The 10,766-nt window shown below is 35.2% G+C and overlaps 2 protein-coding genes and 1 non-coding gene across 10 annotated transcripts in view; all 3 read left to right on the top strand.

The window, feature by feature from the left end:
• Window positions 1–6,788, top strand: part of LOC111488569 (protein LHY) — a 12,937-nt gene extending 6,149 nt beyond the window's left edge. For 6 of the 8 annotated variants that reach the window (XM_023136382.1, XM_023136379.1, XM_023136377.1 and 3 more), the window contains 4 exons: window positions 4,155–4,367; window positions 4,444–4,632; window positions 4,711–5,895; window positions 5,976–6,788. In XM_023136382.1, the coding sequence (XP_022992150.1) occupies window positions 4,155–4,367; window positions 4,444–4,632; window positions 4,711–5,895; window positions 5,976–6,386 (1,998 nt within the window). In that variant the 3' untranslated portion in view covers window positions 6,387–6,788. The remainder of the gene's footprint in view (window positions 1–4,154; window positions 4,368–4,443; window positions 4,633–4,710; window positions 5,896–5,975) is intronic. The other 2 variants (XM_023136384.1, XM_023136383.1) reach the window with 2 other exon arrangements.
• LOC111488654 (probable inactive purple acid phosphatase 29) overlaps window positions 1–10,766 on the top strand; it is a 421,893-nt gene that overhangs the window by 161,491 nt on the left and 249,636 nt on the right. The gene's annotated exons all lie outside the window — the stretch shown is intronic.
• Window positions 8,692–8,763, top strand: TRNAC-GCA. The gene has a single exon. It is a non-coding gene; the product is annotated as a tRNA-Cys (tRNA).

Below are 10,766 nucleotides of genomic sequence, written 5' to 3'. Positions count from 1 at the left end.
AAAAAAAAAAAAAAAAAAAAAAAAAAAAAAAAAAAAAAGAAAAAAAAAGTCCACCTTTCAGTTTTCTGGTTACATTTGGAAATGTGCTTCCACAGGCTTTTTTTACAGTTAGTGCCTGCTTAATATTGTTCTCCTCCCTTGCTCAATATTGTGTATGAGACAATATCTATATACGTGCCACAGTGCTTTGATCACATTCATGAATTTTCAACCCAGTTTAGATATTGGTAATTAGGCTTCAATTGGGATAAGCTAGCTGTTAGGTTAGTTGTGATTTGGCTGGCATAAACTAGCCGATGACTTAGTTAGGATTTGATTGGCATAAACTAGCTGATGTGGGGTTAGTAGGGATATAGTTGGCGTAAACTAGTATAAGAATTAGTGTTCTATCTGCTGACATGTCAGATTTCATTTATAAAGTTTCTCTCATTTGGTTCACACCAAAATTGGTATCAAAGAAACCTTGTGAAAGGTTTGATGGTTAGAAAAAGAGCATAACACTTTGGAAGTTAAGTAGTCTTGACAGTAGGGAGTCTAAAATAGAATTTCTCCATAATTTGAAAACTATTTTCTCGCCAAGAACACCCACTCGTCATCTCTTTGGAGAAATTCATAAAAATGTGACCAAAGTTCAACTTATGATTGGTACAATGGCCATACAGTGGAATGAACTTCTGAAACCCTTTAATTTGTACAGTCCCCGAGAGAAAACAGAAGGTAACAACATTAACCATTGAAACCAAAAACAGAGAGGCCACTCGCAGAAAATTCTAATAAGAGTTTTTTTTCCACATGATAAGCCCTAAGAGTTCTTCATTTTTTTTTTTTTTTTTTTTCCTTTTGTTCATTTGCGTTACTGACTGAAGTGAAAGCAGTTTTAGAGAAGGGTTACTATTTGTGTAGTCTGAAAGACATTGCTGAAAAAAACCTCAAGTTAGTAGCTGTTGATAGCGTTGGAATCCTAGTTTATTTCACAACCAGGATATAAGTTTCTTAAAAAGATTAGCTTGCACCTAGGAAGAACATAATTGATCTAATTGAGCTACTAGTCTTAATTGGCAACCTGATTTTTGAGGGGGTCGTATCTTCAGTCCACCTTATTCCTTCCCAGAGGTAGATTTCCTTGTTAACTGAACATGGCTCACCTTTCAACCACAGCTAAGGATTGCACTCTGAAGAAACATCAACCACCGCATCTAGATGAGGAAGGCATACTCTTGTTGATGTCCGACCATACACTGCCCCATGTATAGAAAACAAAAATTCAAAGGCTCATTAAGTGAAATGTTGACGGTTGAGATTGTCTTCAAGCTTTGTTATCCTAGTGAAAAATTGGTGGGAGTTGGGGATTTGTGTGAACTATCAAGTGCTCAACAACATCAACTACCCCTGATAGGTTCCAATACCAATGGTTGAGGAGTTTTTGGATAAGCTTTATGGGTCCAAAATCTACTCTAAGATAGATCTTAAGTTGGGTTATCATTGGATTTGAGTGATTAAAGAAGGTAGACCTAAGATAGTCTTCCAAATGACGAAAGAAGCTATGAATTTCTAGTGATGTTTTTTGTTAAATCACTATTGAACCCAAAAGCCTAAGTTGATGGATTAGCACTCCCTCCTCACTTGTGAGCTTGAAAATTTGTATAAGGCCCAATGGAAATAAATAGTTAAGTCAAAAATAATTGGGGAGGAAATGACATTATAGGTGTTCGCTGATACATTGTTATCACCACTGAACCCAAATGCTTAGGCCGATGGGTTACGTAAATTTAATTATATCAACCTTAACAGATCTCGTGAATGCACTCACAACTATCCTTTTTAGTCTCTTCTTACACAAGTACTTTCTAGTAATCTTTTCTGATATTCTAATTTACAACCTAGATTTATGTCCATATATCACCGACTATAGTTTTTAATCTACAAGGAGAATAATCCTTATGAGAACTTGAAGAATGTGTTGATTGGCAAGAGATCCCATAGAGGGTCTTGGTGAGTAGGTGTTAGCACAATAAATGGAGGTAGACCTAGAAAAGGTACGGTCGATGCTGCAATTATCAATGACCACTAATGTGAAAGAGAGCTTTTGGGATTCTGAAATCTCATGGGATACTATTGACAGTTTGTTTCAAATTATAATATACTATTGTCGCTCCTTGCACCCAATTCCTCTAGAAAGACTCCCAATGGGGTGGTAACTTGCCTATGTTGGCTCTTCTGCTCTTCAGCTTGCCTTTCATGATTGAAATTGATGCAATCCAATACCGGATTAGAGAGAGTTTTATCATGGGTGTAGCGCATAATCACAATTTCATTCAAAATTTGTTACATTAAGCTCAATTGATGTGTGTTTACAAAAAGGACCTGGTGGCGATAGTCCTTTTAATTCAACAATGGAGAACATACTTACCAGGCCGAAAGTTTATTCCAAGGACTGATCAACAGGCATTGAAGTACCTCCTAGAGTTTAGAGTACTACAACTAGACTAATAATGCTAGGTTTCTGAACTGTTGGGAAATGGCTTCAAGACTCTATATGATTTGAGTTTGAAAACAATGCCACTTATGCTCGACCACGCCTTTCCCAGTCATTCACTTGGCAAGTTCCTCACCATTCTTGATATCAAAGTGTCTAATGGTGAGGTCTTAAATGACCCAAAACTTATTCAGATAATTATCAACCTCAAGAAGATTTGGCCAACATATCTAAATACACACTAAAAAGGGGACCTTAATCCATAAAGATTGCCTAGTCTTGTTGAAGACCATACCTTAGTTCTTGCAATACTGCACATGTACCATGATTCTATCATACTTACACGAGGCTCACGAGAGTGTTATACTAGATTGATATGCAGACAAATATTAACATGTATGTGAAACATTGTACAATTTGGAAGCCTAACAACACCTTGTGTTGAGGTATTAATATAATTAAATTTACAGTAATCTATTCGTTTAAAGTTTTGTATTCCAGCTCCTTTAAGTTGTTTCCTTCCCATTTAATATTGATTTCCATTTGCTGAGGTTTTTACAAATTTCCAATATGCACCCCTAACAAGTGGAAATTGGAAATTTCCAATACTGACTGACAAATTAACATAGTCCTTCCCCTAACACGAGACTGACGAATTCAAGCCAGAGATGGGGAGTGATGACGGTATGAGAGATGAGGGATGGAGTGAGAAGAGATCTGATGTGATGTCAATAAGGGAATGAGATGTAATGGCCTGGAGCATTACGAAACTTGAATTTTCAGCTTTGGCACCGCAAATATTATGATGAAGAATACTTGAAGAATGGAAGTTCTATCTAAGTCAACTGTACATATTTACTTCAAACAAGGTTGCTATTTGTATAGTTCATAGTTCACTTCTATATGATAGAACAAAACATGTTGCAATTGACAAGCATTTCATAAAATATAGGGCCAAGCACAATAGACTGACAACCATTTGATAAAGGAGAAGATTAATGCCTGTGTTATGTGTATCATTTATTTTCTGGCAACGAAGCCAACAAGGATGTGCTTTCAAAGGGGCAGTTTGACAAATTGATATATAAGTTCGCTCAAGCTTGAGTGGGTGTTGGATTTCTTTTCCTGTAAATACTAGTGGTTCACAGTTTTGACCATAATTATGTTATCTTCCATCTTTTTCTTATTTGTAGATGGCATTTCTCGATATTTGACAACATGTTTTATTTGGATAGCTAAAATGAGGTGAACTGTTCTGAAAGTGTATTGAGGTTTTGATAGCCTCATTTTTTGTTTTGTAAATACTTTCTAATAATATAATTTATCTGCCAACTTCAAGGAAAAAGTTTGCACTCTTTACAGTAGAAGACAATTTCGACGGTTAAATTTACAAGGTCCCTTATCCTTGAAAGGACTGTGCATGTAAACTACCATTTTCATGTTCCTTCTGGAGACTAAACTTCTATATGAACATATCAAATCGGGCCACTATCTGTTTCTTAGATTCTTGCGTCCTAGATCATGTACAAAGTTCCTAGTTCAATATAATTTTTCAGCAATTGTTCAACTCCCCACTGCAAGGATGGATATCTTTAAAAATGTTCTCTGCGTGGATATTGTGCGAAGATATGTTTTATTTTCTGAGATTCTGATTTTTTCTTTAATTGAATTTTCCCAGTTGGAAAAGGAAGCACTCATTAAGGGAATTCCTGTAGGACAAACTCTTGATATAGATATTCCACCACCTCGGCCGAAGAGGAAACCTAGTAATCCTTACCCAAGGAAAACTCCTATATCAAAGTTGGGTGCAAATGACGGGAAGCTCTTGACTTTGGTGTCTTCTTCACAGAGCAAACAAATCTTAGATTTGGAGAAAGAGCCACTGAATGAGGTGTGGTGCACTCTTCTATCTTCTTCCAATGCGTTAATATTTATTGATATTTCACTTTTGCTACTCATACTATTAGGCCACTAGTGGAGAAGAACAAGCAACTAGCGAAATGGATACTCATGACGATAATTGCTCAGAAGTATTTACCCTTTCACGAGAAGCTAACTTCTTTTCTTGGAAAAACAAAAATTCTGTACCTGCGCAAGTTAAACTGAACCTGAACGACTTGTGTGCTTTCAGGGAGTTTGTGCCTTCATTTAAAGAGGTAATTGTGCAATGTGAAACAAATGAATCTTATATGTTCTTTTAACTTATATTGAATCGTAATGTCATACTACCTTAGCTTGATGCAAAACAGCCACTCCATGATAAAGGCAGGGGCAAGGTTTCAGAATTTGAGATTGCAAGTGCTTCACAAGAAAAAATTGTGTCTGCTGAAAAGAAAGAATCTTTAAGCTGCGTACTGTCTGGAGATGAAATGCAAGTTGCTCATAACTATCCAAGGCATGTGCCTGTGCATGTGGTCGATGGAAGCTTGGGAACAAATGTTCAAGAGTCTGTAACAGACACTCCGCTGCAGGAATCCTCTTTTAATCCAGCAATGGAGATTCCAGGAGAGCATAACATACATCGGAATCCATCTGATTCTGTTTCCTTGGAACGTCAAAATAATGCACCTAGGTGCATTTATCAATCATATCCAACTGTTCACCCCACTCCATTTACCTTACTTCCCCCTAACCAAGAAAATTATAAGTCACTTCTCCACATGTCCTCCTCATTTTCAAATCTCGTTGTGTCTACCCTTCAACAAAACCCTGCAGCCCATGCAATAGCAAGTTTGACAGCAACATGTTGGCCCTATGTGAATCCTGAAGCTTCTGTAGATTCTCCCATGTGTGATAAGGAAAGTTTTAGAACCAAGCAAATGAACTCCACCCCAAGTATGGAAGCCATTGCTACAGCAACTGTAGCAGCTGCAACTGCATGGTGGGCGGCCCATGGACTGCTACCTTTATGTGCCCCTTTTCATTCTGCCTTTACCAGTTCTGCTATATCTGCTCCTGTGGCACAACCATCAGATACCTGTCCAAATCCCGAGTCCAAGGACAAAGCAGAAAGTTCCATGCAAATTGATGCAGAACAATCAGAAGCTTTAACTGCTCAACATTCAGGTTCCAAGTCACCTACTCATTCATCATCTGATTCTGAGGGTAGTGGAGGTGCAAATGCAAATGCAAATGCTACGGTGAAACCTGCCCATGACGAGAAGACACCTGCTGAGGTTGAGTTTCATGATTCAAACAAGGGAAAGAGGGGAAAACAAGTAGATCGTTCCTCATGTGGTTCCAATACACCATCTGGAAGTGATCAAGAGATAGATGCAACAGAAAATAATGATAAAGAAGAAAAGGAGGAAAAAGAGCTTGAGATGAATTGTCCAGCTTCCGAGTCCAGTAATCGTCGCAGTAGATGCATCAGTAACATAAATGAATCTTGGAAGGAGGTTTCTGATGAGGTAAAAAGGGTATGTTAGTTTATTCAATGTATTTTGTTGCAGTTTTCTTCGTATAATGCTTACATTTTCTCGTAAGTTATATCATACAGGGGCGGTTGGCTTTTCAAGCTCTCTTCACTCGTGACATATTGCCTCAAAGCTTTTCACCTTCATATAATGTAGAAAACGAGAATGAGAAGAATGAGAATGTTGAGAAAGATAGTAACATTATAGATAAAGATAGTTGTGCATCCGTTATGGACCTTAGCAGCAAGATTTGTGGACCTTCTAGAGATCAAGTTATGGAGAGATACACATCAGCAACAGGTGACAACAATGGAGAGGGAAAAATTCTCACAATTGGACAAGGAAATGGAACACCCAAGGGTTGTCGAACAGGATTCAAACCTTATAAAAGATGTTCAGTGGAGGCAAAGGAAAAGAGAATGACAACATCCAGCAACCACAGTGAGGAGGGAGATCAAAAAAGACTACGCCTGGAGCAGAAAGCCACAAATTGACAGTTGATTGGCATGCAAACGATCAAAGGAAACCTTTATCTGCTGCATGTATATCTAACCTTCCTCGTCAATCTATCTTCCCCACTTTAATTCTTCGCGTGTGTACTATAAAATGCCTACATTATGTGATTGGTACATTCGAACTTATACATCTGAACTGAAGATTACCTAAATTAGCCTTTTTGTAAGAATTGTTCAGTACCCCAGTAGCCATTATCCTGTTACCTCTTCCAAGACTTTAGTTTCTTAATGAAGATGGTCTAAGTTTAGCATTCTAATGCATGTTCCAGTATCTAGGAACCTAAAGTATCAGATTTATTAATCGTGTAAAAACTACTGAAGTAATGAAGGCATTCCCTTGGCTGCTGATGATAATAATACCTTGCTATCATTCATTCCTCATGATGTGGCTTTCAGTTTATGTTTATGATCTTATTTTGATTACTGATTTACTGGCTGGATGTTTTCCAGTTGCAAGAACAGAACTCTATAGAAGGCTCTGTGATTTGATTTGAAGTTGATAATTTGAACAGACTCCCATCTCTGATCCGTATCAGGAAGTGTTGTTGGGAACATGATTGACTGTAAGTTGTTACTGTAATCCTCTCATGCATGACCTATTGTTGGACTGTTTAGTTATTAGGGAGAAAATAAATGTTGTAGAAGATGAACCCGAATCCCAATTTCAGGTTGTTATGGCTGTTTAGCTGAGAAAATATGCATTTGATGATCTCCATATTTTGATATTCTTGGTTTAAAGTCTTTGTTCTGCTCTTAATATCGTGGTGTTTGAACCAGATCTGGACTATTTTACAATACCCAGTTTACTTTTTAGGAGTTGGAAGAGGAATGGAATTAATGGGAGTAGAAGTGTGTTATTCTCTTGGTGGTGTTTACTAAAAATGGTCTGATACTATTTATTACTAAATCATCCCTTTCATATTTGTAGAAAAGTACATGCATGAACAGATATGGTAGTTGAAATGAGATAAAAATATGGTCCATTAAATGATATTATTTAGCTTAAACTCAACCAAGTTGGGTTTCATTTGTCAAGTCTGAGTTTTGTGCTCGCCTCAAGCCTCGGCTACTAAGTGTTGGCAATCAGCAAGTAAAGCAACATGCTTGGAGTTGTTTTGATCCAAAACTAGTAATATTTGGAATCTTCTCATATCATTATCTGAACTTAGAGATTGTTTATCGAATTCTTCATAGAGTTGCCTTTTTTCCTTAGAGCGTCCGGTTGGTGGAGAGTTACAAGTGTTCATGACTAACATTTATAGCATTTGTTAAACCCTTGGTTCGCTTTTCAAGATACAGAAGGATAGGTTGTTATTTAAGAGCTACGTGATTATAGAAAAAGTTGTCTGGAGCGTTAGTTCATCTACGTACTTCAAGTCTTTTATATTTTTATTTTATAAATGTATCTTAAACCCGTTTATTATTTGTAATAAACTTGAATACATTGACTTGTAATTAAGTTGTTTTTTTTTAAATTCGGTTTAAATTTTACCATATATTTTATTTTCTTTTGTCTCGTCTTTTTAGTCAATATTCAAACCGGGTTGTAGCTATATTCATGCAGAGAGGCCTTTATTAATTTAGGCCACAATCTCTCCCATGTGGTTCTTCAATAACTCATATCATTGAAGTCCAAAGCCGGAATTACTGCACCATAATCCAAAGCAAACCACAATAAATTACATTAAAAAAAAAAAAAAAACAAAACTACAAAAGTCCCAAGTAACCGAAGAAATCCCATTAGACACCAAAAGCTCGAACATAAAACATTAACATTTAAGAGTTTTGAACTTCACCTGATCCAATCCAGCAGAGAGATTGTTGATGAACTCATCGGCATGGATGTCGACGCCGATGAAGCATATGCACTGCCCACAATTCTGGCAGATGAATCAAGGAAGATTCGGGACTGCCGGGAAGATCAAACCCATTTTTGTCGCCCATAGTTTGATTCAAATGCGACCTTGATTATCTCCAATACGCTCGCTCAAACATTTTAAATAATCAGTATAATTTTCTCTTGGCATGATTTGAATGCTTAGGTTTAATTTAAAATTTTAGTTTATAATCTTTTCGAGTTTATAAGGCGGTTGAATTTAATGAGCTTATGGACTTATTTATAATTTATTAATATCATGTTATGCTATTTTTTGGTTTTAATAAAAAGAAAATGAACTTATAACATTAAATATTTCTTTTAAAATTTAAAATAAAAATATGTATTATGGATAGCCCAAATTTAGTAAAATATATTTAAATAAAATGTTAATTTGCTCACAACCATGGGTCCATAGCTCAGTGGTAGAGCATTTGACTGCAGATCAAGAGGTCACCGGTTCGAACCCGGTTGGGCCCTTTTATTTATTTCGTTTTTTTTCCTTTTTCAAATTACTAATATCGTGGCATATGCTACTTGAATAATATCTATAATTACTTTTATTTATTATTAATATATATAACACACATGTTTAATCTAACCTTTACTTAATTTTTATGTAAAACATTATAGCCATCTACTCTAATTTTTTAAAATTTTGTTAAACACCTAATCATTTGTTTTTAAACATAGTTTTAGTTTTTAATTGAGTTAACTTAATAAATAAACCGTCTCCATCTTCAAAATTAGAGAGTTAGAAATTGTGACATATAAATAAGGAAAGGTATTGAATAAGCCACGAGAGCTATCTTCAAAATAAAGAACTTTTATTGGCTTGTCAACTTTGCTCTTAAAAGCGAGGGGTAAGTAATGTCACAAAGGATATAAGAAATGTCGATGGTCATCAAGTGTTTGGGTCATTACAAATGGTATTAGAGTGGTACCTTTTCCAGTAAGATGTGGTTCGAGAATGAAGTAAGACGGAAGCTAGTGAGCATGTGACTCAAGTAAAAGAGAGATGCATGAATGAACCGAAACCACATTCGAATAAGAGCGATCATGAGAATAGTATGACTAAGAAAATACTTAAAATAATAGAAAGTCACTACATATACTAACAAGGTACACGTTTCTTTCTTTTTTTGTGGATCAATCATAAGAAGTTCATAGTTAAGCGTGCTTTGCTTGAAATAACGTTACGTTGGATGACTCTTCGAAATTTTCCTAGGATGCATGTGAGTAAGGATAAAAACATGTTGGTATGACTCATATTGAATTTTTAGGATAACTTTCACTCTTCGAAGTAAAAAGTAAGTAACGGGAATATGTCGTAGGAGATGTAAAGGAATACTGAAACTATTAGGTATCGAAATTCAAATTATAATCCTAAGCATGAAACATTACAAAAGCGGAGTAATGAAATCAAGTTGTACTAACGGGTATATTTAAGAAAATATTAATTAATTAACTAATTAATTAATTTAAACCCTATATTTTGGTACATGACGTAGATGTATGCGATTTTTTGAAGCATAAATGAGGTGTAGATGAGTTGGACTCAAATCCACATTTAAGGCTCAAATCGCGGGTGCCAGGTGGACTCCTCCTATGCCTGACTTGGACTCCCATATTGGATGACTCAACACGCCGACGCGGAAATTATATATATATATATATATATATATATATATATATATATATATATATATATTCTTTTTAAAGTGTATAAATTATTAGACCCCTCTCCAAATTTAATTATAAAAAAAAAAAAAAAAACTTATAATTATTAGACCGTTGAATTGGTTCAAATGTAAATACTTTTAAATTATTATTTTTGTAATTTCTTATCTACATTAAAGTAGATTTATAAATATAGTCTTAGTTTATGTAATAAAATATCTATAAAAACATATATGGGTACCTTCATAATTTAATTTGCTACATCTTAAACTATATATTATATCTATGGGCGTTCATGGATAAAAATAAAATAAATGAGTGGGCATATTGTGTATAGAAAAAGAAGACATTATTAAATAAAGGTGTTAAGACATGCAGCCAAGTACTGAAAACAAAATCCCATTGCCATCCAAATGGCATCTAAAGGTACGTATTTAATTTTTGAGCCAAATAAATGGTGGCCCCAAAGAACATATGCTTATCATGCCATCAAATCCATATATTATATTCAAATTAACCAAAATTATGTCCCTAATCTTTACTTTCATTCAATTATATTACCCCATTTTCGTCTTAAACTTACAGTAGAATTTCCTTTCAAACGCTAAATCTAATCAGTCTAGTTGTAGAATGGTGTTCCTCGATGTCAAGCAAATCCATCCGTGAAGGAAGAATCACTATTGGAAAAAGGTCGTCCCAATACGTCTAAATTTTAAATTACTTTTTTGTCAAATTATTCCCATTTTGTTATAATTATCTCGATTTGGGTTAGAAAAATAAATAAATATCTACTGATTTACATA

Source organism: Cucurbita maxima, unplaced genomic scaffold, assembly GCF_002738345.1.
Source record: "Cucurbita maxima cultivar Rimu unplaced genomic scaffold, Cmax_1.0 Cma_Scf00013, whole genome shotgun sequence".
Taxonomy (NCBI): domain Eukaryota; kingdom Viridiplantae; phylum Streptophyta; class Magnoliopsida; order Cucurbitales; family Cucurbitaceae; genus Cucurbita; species Cucurbita maxima.
Note: the sequence above shows the minus strand (reverse complement) of the source record. Positions and strands in the feature narration are given on the sequence as shown.